Below are 18,849 nucleotides of genomic sequence, written 5' to 3'. Positions count from 1 at the left end.
CCCAACCCCCCCCCCCCCCGCCCTCACACGTGCCTCCCCCGCTCAGGGCTACAACGCGTCCATCATCGCCTACGGCCAGACGGGGACGGGGAAGACCTTCACGATGGAGGGGGAGGAGGGCAGCGACCGGTCTGGCATCATCCCCCGCGCCATCCAGGACGTCTTCTCCAGCATCGCGCGGGACACGGGGGAGCGCTGCCGCTTCCTTGTGCGGGCCTCCTACCTCCAGATCTACAACGAGGTGTGGGAGGGGGGAGGGCGGGCGGGTCTGCCTTGGGCAAAGGATGGGAGGAGTGAGGTGGCACGTCGACGGTGTGGCTGGCGAGGGGGGCAGGTGGTGGCTGGGGTACCATCCAGGCGCACATCTCACCCCCTCAACCCATGCCTGCAGGTCATATCGGACCTGCTCAAGCCCGGCCCCGGGAACCTGGGGGTTCGGGAGGACCGGCGACGCGGCGTGCATGTGGAGGGCCTCTCCGAGTGGGTTGTGCGCAGCCCGGGCGAGGTGGGGCGTGCGGGGGCCGGCGTCGGGGGGCCGGGGATCGGGTGCGGCTCCTCCTGGCCGCGCAGGGCATGGTGGGGGCCGGCGGATGCCGGCGAGGCCTGGTGCGGAAGAGGGGCTGTCCTGCCGGGCACGCCCCGTGGCCTGCCTGTGCCCCTGTCTTCCCGCGCCGCATGCCCTGCCCCTGGCCCTGCCGGGGATGCTGACCCCCCGCCCCGCACGCCAGGTGTTCATGCTGATGCGCAAGGGCGCCGCGGGGCGCACGACGGGGGCCACCAAGCTGAACGAGGCCAGCTCCCGCTCCCACGCCATCTTCATGCTGACGGTGGAGAAGGCGGTGCTGCTGGACGACGGCCCAGGCGGCGCCTCGGCCGCCGGCCTGGCGGCCGCCATGGAGCTGGCCGGCGTGCCCGGCACGGGGCCCGCCCTGCGTCAGACGGTGCGCGTGGGCAAGCTGAACCTGGTGGACCTGGCCGGCAGCGAGCGCGTGCACGTGACGGGGGCCACGGGGCAGCGCCTGGAGGAGAGCAAGAAGATCAACCAGAGCCTGTCCACGCTGGGCAACGTCATCTCCGCGCTGGCGGGCGGCGCGCGCGCAGGGCGCGAGGGAAAGCCCCACGTGCCCTACAGGTGGGTGGGGGGGGTTGGAGGCTGCGCCCCGGCGGGTGGGGGTGTCGGAGGAATGGCGGTGGAGAAGGGTGCTGCTGGGACGAGGGGCACCGGGTGGTGGACGAGGGGTGGACGAGGGGTGCGGAGGCGCGGGAGCACCGCCCGGCCGGGGGAGTGCCGAGGGAGGGGGGGATCTCGCGGGGCTGCGCGCTCTGCTCCACTCACGAGCCAGGCAGCCCTCCCGACCCGCCCACGCTCCGGTGCAGCCCCACACCATGAGGCGTCTGACCCTGCCCCCTCCCTGCCCTCACAGGGACAGCAAGCTGACGAGGATCCTGGAGGACTCCTTGGGCGGCAATTGCAAGACCACCTTCCTGGCCATGATCAGCCCGGCGGTGGAGGCCTACTCAGGTCGGGGACGCGGCGGGGAGGGGCGTGTTCGAGCGTGAAGTGTGCACCCAGGGTTTGTCGGTGTGAATCGTCCGACGTCACGCCCACACACCCCATCTCCCTCCACCCCGACCGGCGCCCTGCACCGCACAGAGTCGCTGTCCACGCTCAAGTTTGCCAACCGGGCGAAGAACGTGAGGAATGCGCCGACGGTGAACGAGGACCTGGACCACCGGACGCTGCTGAGGAAGTACGAGCTGGAGCTGCGCAGGCTGCGCGCCGAGCTCCAGCAAAAGTCCAAGGACCTGGTGGACAAGCGCCTGCTCCTGGAGGTGAGTGGATGCCGGGGGGGGCAGGGGTGGAGAGGATCGCCATGCCATCACCGGGTCAGCGCAGGAGGGCCCCAGGGCCGGCGCCCTGCACGCCGCCGGCGCCTGTGTCCGGGGGGCGGAGCGCATCCCCGGGACACTGATGCCCAGCCTCGGCACTCCACGCAAAATCGATCCGACACGTGCAGCTGGACGCGGCGCGCCGGCGCGAGCAGGCGGACAAGCTGGCGGCCATCTCGGCGCTGGAGCGTCAGAGCGCGGAGATCATGCGGCACAAGGCGGCCATGGCGGCGCTGCAGGGCCGCATCTCCCTCATGCAGTCCCAGCTGCTGGTGGGGGGGCACCGCGTGGAGGACACGCCCCAGTTCCGCCAGCTGCTGGCCGCAGAGCAGGACCGGATCCGGGGCCAGTACCAAGCGCGCCTGGCGGAGCTGGAGGCGGAGCGCGAGGTCATGGCCGAGGGGCACGCCCAGGTGTGCTGGGAGGGGGAGCGGAGGGAGTCCCGCCAGCGGGAGAATTGTTTGAGAGAGCATGGCCCGGGTGGGATGACGGTGGATGGGCCGAGGGTCGGTGGGGTGCTGTTCTGGGCCTGCCATCGCTCTGAGCCGCCCGCGCACGGCGCTGGCGGGGCGCCACACTGCATGCGACACTCTGTCAAACCCAACGTGCCTGCCCGGCGCTGCAGACCGGGACTCGCACCCCCACCCTCACCATCCCTGGGACACATTCCACCCGCCCCCAGGTCGAGCGATACCGCGTGCTGCTGTGCAAGCAGCGAGACATCATGACCGCGCTGACTCAGCGTCTGGGCGAGCGCGACGGCCAGGTGCTGGCCCTGCAGGGGAAGCTGGACGCGGCGCTGGCGCGGCAGAGGTGTGCGTGCGTGTGTGTGAGCGGTTGAGCAGGGTTGTGGCAGGCCGGCGCGGGGCGCTGAGCTGATGGCTCCCCGAGGGGTCGCTCTGCTCATGTGGCGCTGTGGAGACCGTGGACGCCCTATCGACCAGGCATCCTCCGTCCCCCTCCTGGCTCGTCTCAGGGAGCTGGAGGATGGCCTGGACGCTCGGACCGCCGAGATGCTGGGCATGCGCCGGGCGGCCACCGAGGCGGCGGCTGATGCAGCGACGCAGGGGGGGCCTGCGGAGGAGGGCGAGACCGAGGAGGGTGCGACCGAGGGCCTGGACGGGGCGGCAAGCGGCGGCGGCGCCCCGCAGGGTTCCGCCGCCGACGCCGCGCTGGAGCACACCTCGCTGTGGCGCATCCCTGCCGTCAGGTGTCGGGCGGTCCTGGCGTGTTGAAGTGGGTGGCGGTGGGCCGTTCAGGCGCTGGAGAGCAGGGCCTGGCGCCCTTCCCTGGGCGCCCATGCGTCACACCTGCCATGGAACCCGCAAGCGGAGCCGCGTGGGAGACCTCGCCCCCACAACCCTCCCCCCTCCATCCCCCTCCCCCGCAATCAGGATCGGCGCTGGGCACGAGGAGCGCCAGCCCGGGCCCATGCTCCTCGGCCCCCACACCGACACCTCCAGCGAGGCCGGCAGCAGCGTGAATGGCCGCGGCGCGAGCTCGCAGGTGGGTGGTGTGGGACGAGGCAGAAGGGAGGTTGAGACTTGTATTGCGGGGTGGCCCCAGCCGTCGGCGAGTGGTGGTGCGACGGCGACTGCAGATCGTGTGTATTTTCGACCCGCGCCGCACCAGGAGGCTGCCCTGTACTGGCGGCGCCAGCCTGTCCCTGCTCCTGGTCGACAGCATGGGGTCGCACCGACGCTTTCCTTCACAGTATGAATCTACATCCCAATGCCACCAACCACGCACAGGGCGACGCCGGGCCCGACGGCGACGGCCGCACCTCAGACACAGCATCGCAGTCGCCCGCACCGGACCCTGCCCCGTCTGCCAGGAGGGCCGAGGTGCTGGCCTCGCCAGCGGCAGGCATTCCCGGCACCGACAGCCCTGCGGCGCGCCCGGCGTCGGCCACCAAATTGCCGCCAGACACCCCCACCCTCCTGCAGACCAAGCTGGAGGCACTGCGGCGGGAGCGGAGTGCGCTGCGCTCCATCCTGCAGGAGAAGGTGGCGGTGGTCGTGGCGGACGCCGAGCGCTCCCTGCGCTCCGGCGGTCTGAACGCCGAGGTGCGATGGGGGTGGGACAGGGAGGACAGGAAGGCGGCGGAAGGCGGCGGGAGAGCTTGGCGACGGGCTGCTTCCTGGCAGGGCGTAGGCTGGACGTGCATCGTGGTGCGGCGGCAGACCAGACTGGGGCCTGGCAGCAACGGTGGTCATCGCGATCCCCGCCCTCTGCATCCAAACCTCAGTCCCGCACGCCTCCCTACCGTCCCCAGGCACCCCAGGACGCAGTGAAGAAGCTGTCGCAGCAGCTGGCGTACGTGCAGAATCTGGTGGGCGCCACCATCAGCGCCATGGCCCCCTCGGAGTGAGACCTCGCAATTCTTCCAACATTGCAGCCTTCGTGCACTGCCCAACAACCCCTAACGTGACCACCTTTTTTATTCAGTGTACATTTGGCCAATCAGAGAGGGAGGCTGAGAACAGGGTTTGCAGATTCAAGCTACATGCTCAGGATGATTGATGCAGCTTGAGCACTTTGCAAATCCAGGGCGGGGGCACACAGAAGTCCTCCCTCACCACAGGCATGACCTCCCCCCTAGCCCTTGCTGCGCGGTCTCTCAGCGGGCGCGCCCTGCATGGCCACCATTTGCTCGAGCGCCGCTGCCGCCCTTGCCAGCTGCAGCTTGAGGCCGGCGTTCTCCTCCCTAAGTGCCACCAGGGCGCCGGACTCGTTGTCCTCTGCAGCCGGCGCTGCTGCTCCATCGGCCAGCGGGGCGGCGTCGCTCTCCCGCACAGCTCCCACCCGATTTGCGGCGCCCCCAGGGACGAGGCTGTCCCCGCTCTCCTGAGCACAGCCGGCGGCGGCCTCGTCGAATGCCTCCACCCCGCTGCCGTCCAGGAGAACCAGCGCGTCCTCCCAGGGCCGCAGCGTGCCCGGCGCGCCCGGGAACTTGGCCAGTGCCTCCAGCGGCTGCGTCCCCGTCTCCTTCTTCACGCCCTGCTGCTGCCGGCCCCGAGACCCCAGCACCTGCATGGCGCGCGGCCGGTCCAGGGTGACCAAGGCGGCGACGGGGCCCTTGGCGGGAGTCTCCAATACCCGTGTCTGCTGCCTGGTGCGCAGGTCCCAGAACCTCACCCCTCCGTCCTCGGAGCCTGCAAGGGAGCGGGGAGGTGATGGAGCGGGGAGGGTTGGCGGTGGGGACTGACGCGGCATCCGACTGGCTGCACAGAGACGCGTGGCGGCGTGCACAGCAACTTCCAGTGACAGCCCAAGAACGCACCCCCACACTCCCCATCCTGACTCGAACCCACAAGGATGATCCCACGCCCCCACCTGAGATGAGCGTGCCGGCGTCGGGGCCCGCAAAGGCCAGCGCCACCACCGGCAGGCTGTGTCCCTCCAGCACGGGAAACTCTGCGCCCTGGGCGCCTCCCGCCAGGCTGACCTCGTACACGGCGCCGTTGACGGCCCCCGCATACGCGGCATGGCCCCCGGGGTCGAGCGCCAGGCTGTGCAGGGGGCTGGGCAGGGCGTGGCGGGCCAGCACGGGCCGGTCCCCCACCAGGCTGGCCACCACTAGGGCCCGGTCCAGGCCGACGCTGACGAGGATGGCGTCGCAGGCGTCCAGCGCCAGCGCGGTGACCCCCAGCGTGTGGCTGGCCCAGGACTGCCAGGGCTCCGGCGCCGCGCCCGGCGCCGCGGCAGGGTCGGCGGCGGCCGCCACGAGCCAGGCCGACACCACGCCGTCGCCGCCGGCCGAGCAGAGCAGCGCGGCGTCGGCGCTCCAGCACAGCGCCGCCACGGCCTTGTAGTGCGCGGGCCAGCTGCGCAGCAGGCGCCCGGAGCCCGTGGACCAGAGGTGGACGGCGCCGGAGGCGGCGCCCCCGGCCACAAAGGTGCCGCAGGGGCTGGCCGCCAGGCAGCGCAGCGGCTCCGGCGCGTGGCTGCGCACGCTGACCTGGTCGTTGGACCAGGTCCAGGCGTGCACGGCGCCCTTGGAGCTCTGGCAGGCCACGAAGTGGTCCCGCCCCACCAGGGCCAGGCCATTCACGGTGCAGGCGCTGGACTTGTAGCTGGTGAGCGCCGCGCCAGTGTCCACGTCCCTGGTGGGCAGTATTGGGTCGGGTTGGAGGGGTGGTGTCCCCTGCACAGACGCGGGGACTGGAAACTATCCGATACATGCATCTAAGCACATGCGGGCCTGTACTACATTCACGCGCCCTCACCAGACGGTGATGGGGCCCTCCTCCCTCCCCGCGACGAGCAACACTTGCGGGAGCATTGGGAGTCCGCCGTGTCTTGGCAGGGGCTGCTTACATATATATTTAATCTACTTGGTGCAAATGGATTCCAAATATTGAATATGTATGTCTCTGAATCATCTCGCCAGCTCGTTTGCATGACGCCCGCTCGGATCTGGTGCCCCACCTGCGCGCTCGGAAGTGCTTATAGGGGTACTGCCCCCGGCCGAGCGCGCGCCCGGCCACTTGAAGTCGAGACCGGTGTCACCTGCCCATAACGGCCTTGCAGCACCCGGCGCGAGGCCTCGGGAGAGACATGCGTTCAGACACCATGGGCAGGGAGCAAGTGATGATCAAGGTCTCAAGTGGACACTCCCTGGAGGGGGACATATACCGGAAGACGCCCTCCCTGCACGGAGTGGGGGTGCTCGTCCTCCACCCATATGCCTACCTAGGAGGTGAGATCTGCCCCATTGACCCCCAGTGATGACAATTTGGGATTTGAGGGCGCGAAGTCTCGCGTCATGCCCCTCTTCAGCTCGACGCCGTGCTTCTTGATTTCGTGCCGGAGTTCACCGGCTTTCGTCAATGTATCTCCACATCCCACAGGAAGTATGAGGGACCCCGTGGTCACAGAACTCTTCGGGTGAGCTTCTCAAAAGTCGTTCGCACAGTTTGAGCCTATGGCGAGCCGTCCTTTCGGCCCCCACCATTGTGTGCGAGGCCCCACCAGCTGCTGTCCAATACCATCCCTAGGTCAGGGCATGGGACCGCAGCCCGACCCAGCGAGCCCCTCCCCCTCACACACAGGTGCCTGTGCCGAAGCTCCTGGACATCAGTCATCCTGCGATACAACCAGCGGGGCGTGGGAGCCTCCACGGGCTACCGCCAGCCGCGGGGGTCTGGCGACTTCCAAGATGTGCTGGACGTGCTGGATTACCTGGCGGGGACCCTCCCGCCGGGGACAAACAAGCGCCTGGTGGTGGTAAGGTACTCCTGGGGCTGCTGCGTGGCGGCGCATGCGCTGCGCCACCCGCTCATCGCCGCATACGTTGGGGTCTCCTTTCCCCTCAGCGGTCTCAGCATGATCCTGGGCACCAAAGGGCACTTTGAGGAGCTGGGCGGGACGCGCCACCTCCCCCGTCTGCTCATCACCGGGTCTCAGGTGACTGCTCAGGAGGAAGAGAGGGGTCCGTAGGGCAGTATAAGCTTCTTGGTCGGTGGCGATGCCGCTGGGATCATCAGCTGTGTATGAGGCCTTGCTGTAGAGTGCTGGAGGCTATGCAGCGAGGGGGGAGACATGCTAACAGAAGCAATGTCAGATCTCAGCTGCGTCCGCACAGCTTACCACACTATTTTCTGGATCTCCTGGACTGGCTGTGAATCTTGCCCCGTCACACACGTTGTCTACATCCTCCGGACCCCAGGACCAATTCAGCGGTGAGGCGCAGCTGATGCAGAGCTTGACCAAGGCAGGCGGGCGCCTGCTGGAGGACGACGACAGCTTCCAGGTGGTTGGAACCAGCGGCGCGCCCGCACCCACGCCCGGCGGCGCAGCCGCCGCGCCCCTCCTTCTCCGGGTGTGGGCCGGCGCCGACCACTTCTGGTTGGACCAGGTGGCGGCCATGGCAGAGTATGTGAATGACTGGCTGCGGGGCACGCTGGCGGCGGCGAGGGCGGCCGAGGACGGCGCCGCCATTACGGCGTTTTCACAGGCCGCACGCGCCTGATGACGCTGAAGACGACCAGTGACAGACAGGACTGACGCACCTTGCTGGCGTCTCCCGATTTTCCAGTAGAGGGAACCCTCCGCCAGCCGTGACCATGAAACCTCAGTACTGCTCTATGGTGCGGGAGTGGGACAGTTCATACGAGGAGGGATGGGTGAGTTGGGCCGCCCAATCATTCAGAGAGGATGCATTTACAGAGAAGCAAGTGCGGTGCTGGCGTATAGAGGTGGGTGAAGGCTACATGGTGGGGGCCCTGGCCCAACCACAGATGTCAGCCTGCCTCCACAGCTGGTGCCAGCTTCTCTCTCAGGTATGCCTGCTTCTGCGTGAGTGACCTCAGCCGGTTCCACTCGTAGAAAGGGACGCTCACGACGGTCCACCTGTGACGTGCACACATGCTGAGGTCAGACATCTGAGCCCATCACAGTGCCGTGGACAAAGGCTGCGAGTTCGTCCCGCAGGAGGCCGGTGTCAGGTGGTCAGGGCAAGCCTGCACTGCAAGCCGAATGGTTGATGCACATGCACACGCCGCTTGAGCCAGCCCCCGCCTCACCCATTGTATTCCAGCAGCCTGTCCCTGAAAAGGGTGTGAGAGAGGGGCTGGTACGGGGGGGTGGGCGCAAAGTGGAGCGGGCCATCTGCCTCGACTGCAATCTTCCTGCTGGTGTGCTCCCCTTGCACTGTGGGGTTGATGATGGCGGTGGTGGTTGATGAGACGCAATGCGTGTGTGTGTGAGTAGGAAGGGAGGGCGGGCCGCCTGGTCAGGCCCAGGACTTGTTGGGTCCATGTAGCCCCCCATGCAAGACAGGCCGCCAAAGGTAGGACACTACAATCTTCCCACCCCCAGGTGACTCACGTGCAAAGTCCACTGACAGCAGACCGTTCACGGCCCTGGCCTCCATTTCGAATTCCAGGCCAAGCGTATTCAGGGCACTCTGCGAAGGGTGGGGTGGGTGACTTCAGGGTCGAGAGGGGCAGCAGGCATGGGTAGGATTGAAAGAGACTTATGCCATCAATGCTTCCTTGAATATATGCACAAGGATCATGCTGAGGCAGCAACGGTGCTGTGGAATGCAAGTCCCTCCCATCAAATTCTCACCAGGATGTCTTGCTGCAAGTACGACACCGTGGGCTGGTCCTCCCTGGCTCGCTCCTCCACCACCGCCAGAATCTCCGCGGGAAGGAAAGTGGAGTAGTGCTTTCCCGTCTCCATCTGCATGTGGGGTGGAGGGTTCCAGGTGGGTGCGCGCAGAGGGGGCCGGTGGAGGAGATGTGGATGGGGCTGGTTGTCAAGAATGTGCCTACAAATTGCTGCAGGTTTGCCGGCACTTGAACCACGCAGGGCCAAATGGTGTCGGAGTGATTGATGCCTCCTGCGTTCATGTCCTTCAACCTCGCATCCAGCCACAATACCACAGAAAATACAGCCCTGGGCGGCCCTCGCCCATAATTCCACTCAAGAGCACCATCACTGGTCCCACAGCACGCCAGAAAGCCCCTTTCCCCTCAATAAAGGCTCCCACTCCATCCCGCACCTGCAGGTAGAGCGCAATCTGCAGCAGGCGGCCGTGGTTCCCCACGTGGCTGGGCTCCGTGGCAGCAGGGGCGGCGCGCAGGAACTCCGCGAAGCGCGCCGCGCTGAGCTGGCCCAGCGTGGCCATGGCCCAGGCCACCATGATGAGGTGGCTATGGGAGGCCTGGCGCCGTTCCAGCCGCCCCAGCACCTCCTCCGCCACGGCGTCGAGGAAGGGCTTACCAGGCGACTCCTGCAGGGCCGCACACGTCACCAGGTAGCGGATGATCGTCTGGGAAAGTAGGAAGATTTAGGGAGAGGGCCTGTTTGTGGGCACCAAACCGCAGAATGTTGTGGAAAGGTTCACGCCAGAGTGCAAGCAGAGAGCCCCATTCGTCGCATCTGCGAAGGCTGGTTGGACTAGGCCTTGCTGTAATGTCTGCCAAGAGCAACTCCACCCATGGTCAGCCCAGCCAGAAAGATCATGGTGAATACCCAAGCAGGGCTATTCGCAGCAGCAGGAACTCATCTGCCTCGGCCTTGCAACTACTGACAACAGCCCCCAAAGTCTGAAATCAGGGTCCCCTCTCCTTCCCCCTGCCCCACCACCAACGCCCAAGCCCTCTCAGCGCCTCACATTGTTACCCACAGAACCCAGGTCCTCCAAGATTCGGCCCTGGATGGAGGCCAGCAGCGGCCGGTCCACCACAAAGTGCATGCTCATGGCCTCCAGAGCGTGCATGATGCCCTGCATGTCCATGTACGGTGCTGAGCATGAGACCGGGGATTGATGGCCTGATATGGATGGGAGGGCGGAACGCTCAACCGCCCCAGAGATGAGCATTGCGCCACCTGGCCCGTTCCCAAAGGGCAAGCAGCCTGTCCTCCTCCTTCTCCAGCGCCTGGCGCGTCCGACACAGACGCCTCTGCCAGCCGCTTCCCGCATCCTCACCTTCCAGCTGAGATTGGCGCGTTGCTGGGTGACGGACTGGAAGCAGGCCTGCAGAGATGCGCGGGGTGCACGCAACCAACGGACCCAGACCTCGTTCGCCACCCGATCGAGGTCGTGCTGCGTCACCAGTTCCTGCGCCGCATTCAGCCGCCAGGCGGCTGAGCGCGGTGCCGCACCGGGGCCCGGGGCCTTTGATGGCTGAGCGGCCTCCCGCCCTGTGTCTGGGGCGGTGGGGACACCGCGCCTCCCACTCGCAGCTGTCCTGTCCTCAACAACCTCCTCCTCCTCCTCCTCCTCATCTTCCTCCTCATCCTCCTCCTCATCATCATCTTCTGCGGCCGCGGCGCCCAGGAGACCGGGCGGCGACTCGCCTTCCGTCGCCGAATCAGCGCTGAGCTCAGCACCGTCACCCTCGTCCCCCGCCGGCCCTTCCCCCGTCTCGACCTCCAGCAGCTGTGGCAGTCGCTCCTGCTGGGATGGCGACGATCCCTGGCCCTCCTCCCTGCCCGCACCGGGGTTCCAGGGGTCGCGTGGGGCGGACCCCGGCGGCAGCCGCTCGTCCAGCCAGGCGGGGCGCACCCAGTCCTCCCGATACTCCAGCATGGCCGGGGTGTAGTGCGGCACCGTCGACGTGATCCCGGTGACGGGGTCCACGACAGTGCGGGATGGCCAGGACTCGTCGTGCGACACTCTTTCCACACGCGGTGGGAGCTGCCCCTGCCGCCGCGCGGCGCTGCCGATGGCGTTGGCCAGGGCCCACACGCTGTCCTCCAGGATGAGCGTCTCGGGCGCGCTGGGCTCAGAGGAGGCCGGCACGGCGGCTGGGCCGCCCTGGGCGGCGCAAAGGGGGATGTTGAGGGTGGGGCAAAGGAAGGGGCCGCTCATGTGCGCTCCTTGATTTTCTTCCTCCCCTGATGGCGTGTGACCATCCAATCACCCCGCCGCACCGACATACCCACTTCGTTCATCCCTCTCCCCCGCACACCTTCTTCAGCTTGTACTTGCGCCGGACCGCGGCAATGATCTCCTCCGCCGCCCTCACCGTGTCGCCCGCCACCTTGGCCACCTGGCGCACTCGCAGGTCGTGGGTGCGCTGGAGGAAAGCGCGCACCTCGTCGCCGTCCAGCTGGCCCAGCGTCCTGCCGCTGGGCAGTGGGGTGTCCCGGCTCATTCCCCACGGCAGCACGTCTGTGGAGGGGCCAGGGGGTTATCAGGAGGGGCGAGGGGGAGGAGGGGGTGTACCGCTTGGCGAGGCAAGCCAAGGGGAGGCGGTGTCGAGGTCAGGGCGGCGGCTGTGCCTGGCGAGAAGGCGCCGTTGTCGGATGAGAAGTTGCCCATCTGCGCTTGGCACACTTTCCAAAGTCCCCCGACGATTGACCCCCCCCCCCCCGCCTCTGCAATCAGGGAGGCACCTCAGCGAACACCCCCGACGCAAGCGAGTACCCCACCCATGCCCAATCAGTCTCACCGTTCTTGTGCAGCCGCCCACCCAGGAACGCGTCCGGGGTGCCGTCGTCGTCGTGCACGTGCTGTGCATGCTGTGCGAGCGCCTGCAGCTGGCCGCCCTGCGTCCCGGTGCTCAGTGGGGGGGCGTGGACGAAGCCCTGCACGTCCACCGACTCTCCCGGTCCTGCAGGGTCAGGGTGTGCAGGCGGGGTGTCGTGGCAGTAGAGCAGTGCATGTGCCGCTCAGTGACAGGCTCTGGCACCCTGTGGAGGAGGTGTGCTGGGCCCACCACAGGCAGCAGCAGTCAGAGGCCCCCTCTCACTTCACTCACGGGCTGCCAGGTGGTTGAGGAGCCGGGCCTGGCGCGTGGAGGAGGGCGCCAGGTGCCACCTCAGCTTGCCGTAGGCCCACAGGCAGCGGGCCAGGTCGTCCGGGGGGCAGCGCGCGGGGTCCAGCTCCTGCAGTCGCGCGGCGGTGGCCTCCAGCGTGGGCACGCCCATGCGCTGCCGGGTGGCGTGCAGCGCGCTCAGCGCCTCGCCCAGGGCCTCGCAGGAGGCGTCGGGCAGCTGGCGCCACACCTCTGCAGCCGCGGCCCTGGCCAGCTGCGAGAGTGAGTGGTGTTTGTGGGTGTGGAAGGAGTGTAAGGGGCCGTGCGCGGAGAGGCGTAAGGAAGGCCAAGGCCGAGCGAATGAATGCCCAGCAAAGGAGTGAATGATATCCCACCCCCCTGACCATTTGAAACCCTCAGCACACCCCCCCGCCTCACCCTGCCCTGGAGCGGGTCGGGATCGTGCCGCAGCAGCAGGTTCCAGCTGCGTCCCAGGTCCAGCAGGCCCACGGCGTGGTGGCGGAGCTGGTACAGCGTGGCCAGCGCGGCATGCTCCACCAGGCCGGGATCAAGCGGCTTGCCGGTCCGCGCGCCAGCGCCCAGCACTGCGTGCACGCTCTGCGGCGTGAAGCTGGCCAGCGGCGCGGCGCCCAAGTGCGCGGTCAGGGCCTTTGCAGGGTGGGGGGGTGGGGGAGGAATGGGGGTTGGAGGGGGGAGGGCGCTGACGGGAGGATGAAGAGCGAGCCATTGTTGATTTGCGAGGACGCAGCTCCGGTGAGGGAGTGTTGGCACCCAAACGGGCACGGGAGCCCCGCACCACCCCAGGCTGCTTGCCACCGGGCGGGGCAAGCCAGGCCTCATCCGCCTGCTGCCGAGCTCATCGTGCATCCTCCATTCTCCTCCAAATCGCAACACCGCCTCCTCCCACCCCCCCCAGCCCACCTGCGTGAGCCTGCCGTGGAGCGGATCGTAGGCGTAGCGCGCGGCGCAGGCCAGCGCCCGCGCCGCATCGGGCGTGCCCGCCGTGACCAGCAGGGCTAGGGTCTGGCGGGCCAGGCGGTCCAGCATGCGGTGGCTCACCGGGTGGCTGCAGGCGGCCAGCGCCTCCCACAGCCGCGTCAGGCTGTCCAGGCCCAGGCCCGGGCCCGGCGGCGCGGCGCGGGGCCCGCCGCCGCGCCGCGCCCCCGCCAGCGCCTGCATGTACATGTCCAGGTAGGGGCGAGCCACGCTGTGCACGTCGAGTTCCCCCGAGCAGCGCTGCGCCAGCCGGCACAGGCCGACGGAGAGGAGGACGTGGAGGTGGGCGGGGGCCAGGCCGGACCCTGCACGCTCCGCGTCGCCCAGCGCCGCCAGCAGCAGGCCGTGCTGGCGCTCGGGGTCGGCCGCGCAGGCGGCGAGGCGGAGGCCCAACCCCTCCAGCACCGCCTCCACGCGCCGGGTGGCGGCGGAGACCTCCTCGGGGGAAGGTCGCCGGGGCGGGGCAGGGGCGCTGTGCGCCGGCGGCCTCGCGCCTGTGATGCCGCCGTCCTGCTGCCTGGAGGGCGGGCGGCGCGCGGGGGCGGGCTTCACAGGCGCAGCTGCGCTGGGGAGAGTGGGTGGGCGTGGCGCCCGGCGGCGGGGCTTGGCCCTGGATGCCGGAGCAGGCCTGCTACCAGAGAGGCCACGGGCCCAGGGTGGGACGGCATGCACGTCCCAGGATCCCTCCTCTGACGCTCTGCAGCCCGCGCCCGCTGCCTCCAGGTTCCTGGCGCCCTGCAGCGTCCTCAGGCTTGGGTGGGAGGAAAAGGGGACACATGGGTGAGCATGGTCGGGGCCACCCTGTAGCCCATCCACCCAGCCCCAACCGCAGGCCAACATCCCCAATACTCACAAGGTCACCCGCTGGAGGGACAGGAAGAGCTGGCGCCGCATGCCTGCGACGACACTACTCCGCAGCCAGCACGCAGACAGAGCCCCGAAGGGCACGTTCACGCCGTGGTTCTATGCATGCATTCGCATCCCGAGAGAGTCTGATAACCTTTTGGTATATTCAGGCCATCCTTTTCAGAGTATTCTCTGCGCGGAGTGATGCATGTGGGGCATTTGCATGACGGAGGTCCGTGCCCGTCATGCACATCATGGCGCACATCGCGCCGAGAGCATGCGCCCCCCCATGGGCGAAGTCGTAATGCGTCACGCTTGGTCTGGCGAGATTTAAACTTTTCAGATGTCGGACGATCGGGAGAAGGAGCTGCAACAGGCTCTGGCAGGGTGTGTCCTCGACTCCAGCTGGTTTTACTGCGTGGCAGGGGTGGGCCTGGCCATCCCCATCGGGGTGCGACTCAAGTCTTACAACCCCCTGGTCTACTTGGGACTCTCTGGAACACTGCTGGACCTTCTCAACGGTGAGGTGGTGCAAGGGAAGTTGGCGCCGAGGTGTCGTCGGGCGGTGTTGCTCCGAAACAGAACCCACCCCTGGGTGCAAGTCCTGCAGGCTACAACAAGTGCACGAAGGAGCGGGCGGAGTTGCGGGACTACCAGCTCGCGGTGTCCACGCGTGCACCGTGACGCTGCGCCCTCATGTGGCAAAGGTAGAATGGGGTCAAGAGAGGTTCTCGGCACACCCAATCTGTTGGGTGGACAGAGGAGGAGGCAGCAGAGTATGGTGCAGCAGCGGTGCGTCATCCATCTCCCACACCACGCCATGCACGCTATATCACCCTCAGGCGACTGTGCGGGCTGGTCGGCCATGCCAGAGGCGCCCAGGCTCGGCGGCTGGCCACTGGTGCAGGCCCAGACCTCGGCCTGGGAGCGACCCTGCAGCGTGCCGTCGCCTTTGGCCCCTCTGAGGTGGCGGCGTTTGTGAGGCTGACGGGGGACACCAACCCCATCCACCAGTCCCTGCCAGCCGCGCAGGCCGCCGGCTTCGAGCGATGCCTCGTCCCGGGTATCATGGCCGCCTCCCTCTTCCCCGCCCTCATCGGCAGCGCCGTTCCCGGCGCGCTCTACCTCACGCAGACCCTCAAGTTTCGGGCGCCAGTCCAGGTGAGGGCTGGCGGCTGGAGGCTTGGCGAGGTGACGCACAGTACGCTAGAAGCAGTGCGCACCGAGCGTGACGTTCCGGAGTCCCAATCAGACCAATGACAGCACGCTTGCATCTTCCTCGGCCACCTGTCCGCCACGGGGAGTCAGGCGATTATCGCTGCGTCGAGCAACCCTCCCCGCAACTTCTTGTGCCTGCTTTCCTCCACACCCTTCAGGTGTCCGAGCCGATGCTGGCTTCCGTGACGGTGTCGCGCATCAGCGGCCGGCGACTGACCTTTGACACCCAGCTCACCGACTCTGCGGGCGCAGTGCGCGTGTCCGGGTCGGCGCTAGCCATGCTCCCTCCTTCCACTTGATGCGCATCCCCCTGCCTGGCTGGCAAGCAGCGTGCAAGGCCAGAGGCATTACACCATCATTGCCGGGGTCGGTTTTCCAGCATGGCAGCAGGCAGGCGGGCCGTCACTCCTCCTCCTCATCCTCCAGACCGGGGATCATGACCAGGGAGACGTCAAACACGACGGGGGAGGCGGGTGGGACCCGCGGCCTGTACATGAAGGAAGGGAGGGGAAACGGGATCAGAGTGGGCTGAGTTGCTGAATAAGCATGGAAGGCGAGCCAGGGAGCAGCATGAGCGGCGGCCTGACACCGGCCGAGCTCTGCACCCCAGGCCATCCTCCACCACCGTGCGAGAGGCATGCCAGACCGTTCCCCTCACCTGCCCGCGGCGGCAGAGAGGCCCTTGGGGAAGGCCAGTAGGCCGGGGACATACAGGCGCCGCACGCCCCCCAGCTTCATGCTCTGCAGGCCCTCGTCCAGCCCCGCCACGATCTGGCCGGCCCCCACGCGGATGATGTAGGGTGCCCCCCTGTCCAAGGAGCTGTCAAACACGGCGCCCTGGGGGGTGCTGGCCACGTAGTCGCACACCACCTGCATGGGCATGCAAAGGGGTGGGGGGGTAGGGGGGGGATGGGGGGTGACATGATGTGGGGCAAGGGGGGGGGTGACATGATGCGAGGGAAATGGAGGGTGACATGATGGGGAGAGGGGTTTGGGTGGAGGTCTGCCAAGGGGTGGGGGATGTTTGAACACACGATCAGCACAAACACTTGTAGATCATGGCTGTGACCACAGTAACCACCGCACCGACCAGCCAGGGCCCCTGGGGGCCAGCGTGGCGGGGCCCGGCACTCGCCTGAAAGCCTATGCGAGGGCTGGGCCCCTTGCCTGGGACGAGATCGATGTACTCCAGGCCCGAGGCGGTGCGCACACGCTCCTTGTCGGCCAAGCTGGCAGCACAGTCGGCGTCGCATAAGACCTTTGAGTCCAGGCTGGCCTCCGCCTGCCTGCCATGGGAGTATTCACGGGAGGGGATGCAGAGCTCCATGCAAGCGACTTTACCGAGCTTAAGAAGTCAGGACTCCCGCCAACGAGATCATGCCACCTCACCTGGGAAGCAGCTGCAGGGCTAGCGTGGAGAGGAGTCCGGCCTGCACCAGCTGGCGCCGGGTGGGGCCGGATGGCACTTCATGGGCAGATGCCTGGACCTGCCGGCCAGCGCTCCGACACCGTCGAGGGGAATGCTGCGGAGAGAGGGGCTTGAAGACATGCATGGGATCCCAGGCAGGTGGTGAGGAGGTCGATGGCCACGATGGTGGGTCAGCGAGCGTGCACATGTGGTACTCTTGTCACATACCTGTGGAGTGGCAGGGCTGAAAATGTGGGTGCTGGTGCCCGTCCCTGTCAGGAAAGCCATTGCATTCAGGACCATGGTGAACTATAGCATCTGACTGGCGTGGATGAGCTGGGTAAGGGTCTGCTTCATCCCTGCTGGCGTCCTGTGGTCGCCCATGCGGAAGAATCCCTTGCAGATTGCGCGCCCTCCGCCTCGGCACCCGCCTGGAAAGTGCGACTTCCGACAGAAACACGCGATGTCGGATAAGAGGGCAACAATGCAGACCTCGACACCCACGTTATATATAATTTTGAATCCGTAGATCACTTCCTGAGAGGCGACCTGGCTCGGAGCGCATTCCGTGTGGGAGCTTGTGAATGCCTTGGCTGTGACCCCTCGAGCCTTCCTCGTCGGCAGGCTTCCCACCCTGCCCGGCGATGACGTCTCCCCCGCGTGGCTGGGCACAAGCCCAGGCGGCTCTCCTCGCAGATGTGAGGACTTTCGACCGCAAAGCTGGGCTGCGACCCGTACAGAAGATTCATGTCAAGACGCTCGCTGGGGAGCGCGTGGAGCTCTGGCACGGACTCGAAGACAACGAGGTGAGCATGGTCATGTGGCTGTGGTGTCGAATGGACTGATGTGTGACATTTATTTGTTGTACCAATGAGTGTCCTGGGCCGCTCAGTCCTGTCCCTCTGTTCCAGCAGGAACCACAGGGGCAAGAGCTGGATGTGCGATTGGCCATCTCCAAATTACAGGCAATCCGTGCGGGGGCCAAGCAGGACCGCATGCCCTGCAGAGTTCTCAAAGGCCTTTACGTAGGTATGCACCGTGGTATTCTGGCGAGGGGGGGGAAGCTTGCTGGATGTATGCATGGACAGGTGCTTGTAGGATGGACAGGTGCTTGTAGGATGGACAGGTGCTTGTAGGATGGACAGGTGCTTGTAGGATGGACAGGTGCTTGTAGGATGGACAGGTGCTTGTAGGATGGACAGGTGCTTGTAGGATGGACAGGTGCTTGTAGGATGGACAGGTGCTTGTAGGATGGACAGGTGCTTGTAGGATGGACAGGTGCTTGTAGGATGGACAGGTGCTTGTAGGATGGACAGGTGCTTGTAGGATGGACAGGTGCTTGTAGGATGGACAGGTGCTTGTAGGATGGACAGGTGCTTGTAGGATGGACAGGTGCTTGTAGGATGGACAGGTGCTTGTAGGATGGACAGGTGCTTGTAGGATGGACAGGTGCTTGTAGGATGGACAGGTGCTTGTAGGATGGACAGGTGCTTGTAGGATGGACAGGTGCTTGTAGGATGGACAGGTGCTTGTAGGATGGACAGGTGCTTGTAGGATGGGGTGTTGATATGAACTTCGGTGGACATCTCCCTGAGGTTGTCTGGGGTGTCCATTGGAGGCGCATCCCAATTTGCATCCAATCTATCTTGAATTTACATCCATGCATCTCATGAAGCCCCTCATGGTGGCCCCCATGACGCTGGAGTGCGGACACTGAAATGTTTCCTGATAGGCCCCTGCATGTCCAGTCCCCCACCACCCCGTCCAACTCCTCCGCAGGTGGCATCGGAGCGGCCCGGAACCTGCGCGCCATGCGCAAGGCGGGCATCACCCACGTCGTCAATGCCTCCCCCGTGGTCCCCTGCTTCTTCCGCGACGTTCCGGAAGGCGCAGTCACCTACCTCACCATCCCGCTCTTCGACGACGAGGAGGCCGACCTGCTCAGCGCCCTCCCCGACGTTGTTGATTTCATCGCTGCGGCGCGCGCACAGGGCGGCGGCGTGCTGGTGCACTGCTATGCCGGCCAGTCGCGCAGTGTGGCACTGGCCATCGGTTACCTGCTCCGCACCCAGCCGGGGCTGGGGGTGCAGGCGGCGCTGGAGCTGGTCAGGCGGACGCGGCCGTGCGCGCGGCCAAACGCAGGATTCATGAAGCAGCTGGAGCAGCTCGAGCGAGAGCGGGAGTGAGCGCGTGAATGCACGCAGGAGCATGAGCGAGACAGTTACACCGGACCCCCCCTTCCTCCCAACCCCCCCC

General features: G+C 66.7%; 8 protein-coding genes across 8 annotated transcripts in view; 5 read left to right on the top strand and 3 right to left on the bottom strand.

The window, feature by feature from the left end:
- The window catches only part of F751_1524 (Kinesin-II 95 kDa subunit), a gene marked incomplete at both ends in the record, with an annotated part of 5,954 nt that extends 1,693 nt beyond the window's left edge, over positions 1 to 4,261 (top strand). The window contains 11 exons of the mRNA XM_011399118.1: positions 47 to 241; positions 392 to 505; positions 729 to 1,132; positions 1,425 to 1,522; positions 1,655 to 1,833; positions 2,019 to 2,303; positions 2,573 to 2,703; positions 2,867 to 3,100; positions 3,285 to 3,396; positions 3,642 to 3,956; positions 4,166 to 4,261. Coding sequence (XP_011397420.1) covers positions 47 to 241; positions 392 to 505; positions 729 to 1,132; positions 1,425 to 1,522; positions 1,655 to 1,833; positions 2,019 to 2,303; positions 2,573 to 2,703; positions 2,867 to 3,100; positions 3,285 to 3,396; positions 3,642 to 3,956; positions 4,166 to 4,261 — 2,163 coding nt within the window. The remainder of the gene's footprint in view (positions 1 to 46; positions 242 to 391; positions 506 to 728; positions 1,133 to 1,424; positions 1,523 to 1,654; positions 1,834 to 2,018; positions 2,304 to 2,572; positions 2,704 to 2,866; positions 3,101 to 3,284; positions 3,397 to 3,641; positions 3,957 to 4,165) is intronic.
- Positions 4,262 to 4,488: 227 nt separating this feature from the next.
- Positions 4,489 to 6,175, bottom strand: F751_1523 (WD repeat-containing protein 18; the record flags this gene model as incomplete). Its single annotated transcript, XM_011399117.1, has 4 exons — positions 4,489 to 5,045; positions 5,227 to 5,560; positions 5,636 to 5,996; positions 6,120 to 6,175. 4 exons carry the CDS (start codon positions 6,173 to 6,175, stop codon positions 4,489 to 4,491), a joined length of 1,308 nt encoding a protein of 435 aa, XP_011397419.1.
- Positions 6,176 to 6,465: 290 nt separating this feature from the next.
- F751_1522 (Uncharacterized protein RP471) lies at positions 6,466 to 7,864 on the top strand (the record flags this gene model as incomplete). Its single annotated transcript, XM_011399116.1, has 5 exons — positions 6,466 to 6,592; positions 6,744 to 6,780; positions 6,945 to 7,299; positions 7,562 to 7,648; positions 7,751 to 7,864. The coding sequence occupies 5 exons, from the start codon at positions 6,466 to 6,468 to the stop codon at positions 7,862 to 7,864; spliced, it is 720 nt and encodes a 239-aa protein (XP_011397418.1).
- Positions 7,865 to 8,135: 271 nt separating this feature from the next.
- On the bottom strand, positions 8,136 to 14,015 carry F751_1520 (hypothetical protein; the record flags this gene model as incomplete). Its single annotated transcript, XM_011399114.1, has 13 exons — positions 8,136 to 8,244; positions 8,418 to 8,544; positions 8,722 to 8,800; positions 8,965 to 9,078; positions 9,401 to 9,670; positions 10,016 to 11,161; positions 11,316 to 11,518; positions 11,799 to 11,960; positions 12,108 to 12,378; positions 12,543 to 12,773; positions 13,047 to 13,227; positions 13,309 to 13,872; positions 13,975 to 14,015. 13 exons carry the CDS (start codon positions 14,013 to 14,015, stop codon positions 8,136 to 8,138), a joined length of 3,498 nt encoding a protein of 1,165 aa, XP_011397416.1.
- On the top strand, positions 8,910 to 9,410 carry F751_1521 (hypothetical protein; the record flags this gene model as incomplete). The annotated part of the gene is made up of 1 exon (XM_011399115.1): positions 8,910 to 9,410. One exon carries the CDS (start codon positions 8,910 to 8,912, stop codon positions 9,408 to 9,410), a length of 501 nt encoding a protein of 166 aa, XP_011397417.1.
- A 295-nt stretch (positions 14,016 to 14,310) lies between the features above and the next one.
- F751_1519 (Hydroxyacyl-thioester dehydratase type 2, mitochondrial) lies at positions 14,311 to 15,484 on the top strand (the record flags this gene model as incomplete). Its single annotated transcript, XM_011399113.1, has 4 exons — positions 14,311 to 14,488; positions 14,578 to 14,647; positions 14,810 to 15,128; positions 15,344 to 15,484. The coding sequence occupies 4 exons, from the start codon at positions 14,311 to 14,313 to the stop codon at positions 15,482 to 15,484; spliced, it is 708 nt and encodes a 235-aa protein (XP_011397415.1).
- Positions 15,485 to 15,587: 103 nt separating this feature from the next.
- Positions 15,588 to 16,896, bottom strand: F751_1518 (Peptidyl-prolyl cis-trans isomerase FKBP16-3, chloroplastic; the record flags this gene model as incomplete). Its single annotated transcript, XM_011399112.1, has 5 exons — positions 15,588 to 15,672; positions 15,844 to 16,055; positions 16,276 to 16,471; positions 16,575 to 16,624; positions 16,822 to 16,896. The coding sequence occupies 5 exons, from the start codon at positions 16,894 to 16,896 to the stop codon at positions 15,588 to 15,590; spliced, it is 618 nt and encodes a 205-aa protein (XP_011397414.1).
- A 341-nt stretch (positions 16,897 to 17,237) lies between these two features.
- Positions 17,238 to 18,779, top strand: F751_1517 (Dual specificity protein phosphatase Mpk3; the record flags this gene model as incomplete). The annotated part of the gene is made up of 3 exons (XM_011399111.1): positions 17,238 to 17,399; positions 17,508 to 17,622; positions 18,373 to 18,779. 3 exons carry the CDS (start codon positions 17,238 to 17,240, stop codon positions 18,777 to 18,779), a joined length of 684 nt encoding a protein of 227 aa, XP_011397413.1.
- Between the last annotated feature and the right edge of the window lie 70 nt (positions 18,780 to 18,849).

This window comes from Auxenochlorella protothecoides (genome assembly GCF_000733215.1).
Source record: "Auxenochlorella protothecoides strain 0710 unplaced genomic scaffold scaffold15, whole genome shotgun sequence".
In the NCBI taxonomy this organism is placed as follows: domain Eukaryota; kingdom Viridiplantae; phylum Chlorophyta; class Trebouxiophyceae; order Chlorellales; family Chlorellaceae; genus Auxenochlorella; species Auxenochlorella protothecoides.
This window is presented reverse-complemented; position numbering and strand designations above follow the sequence as displayed.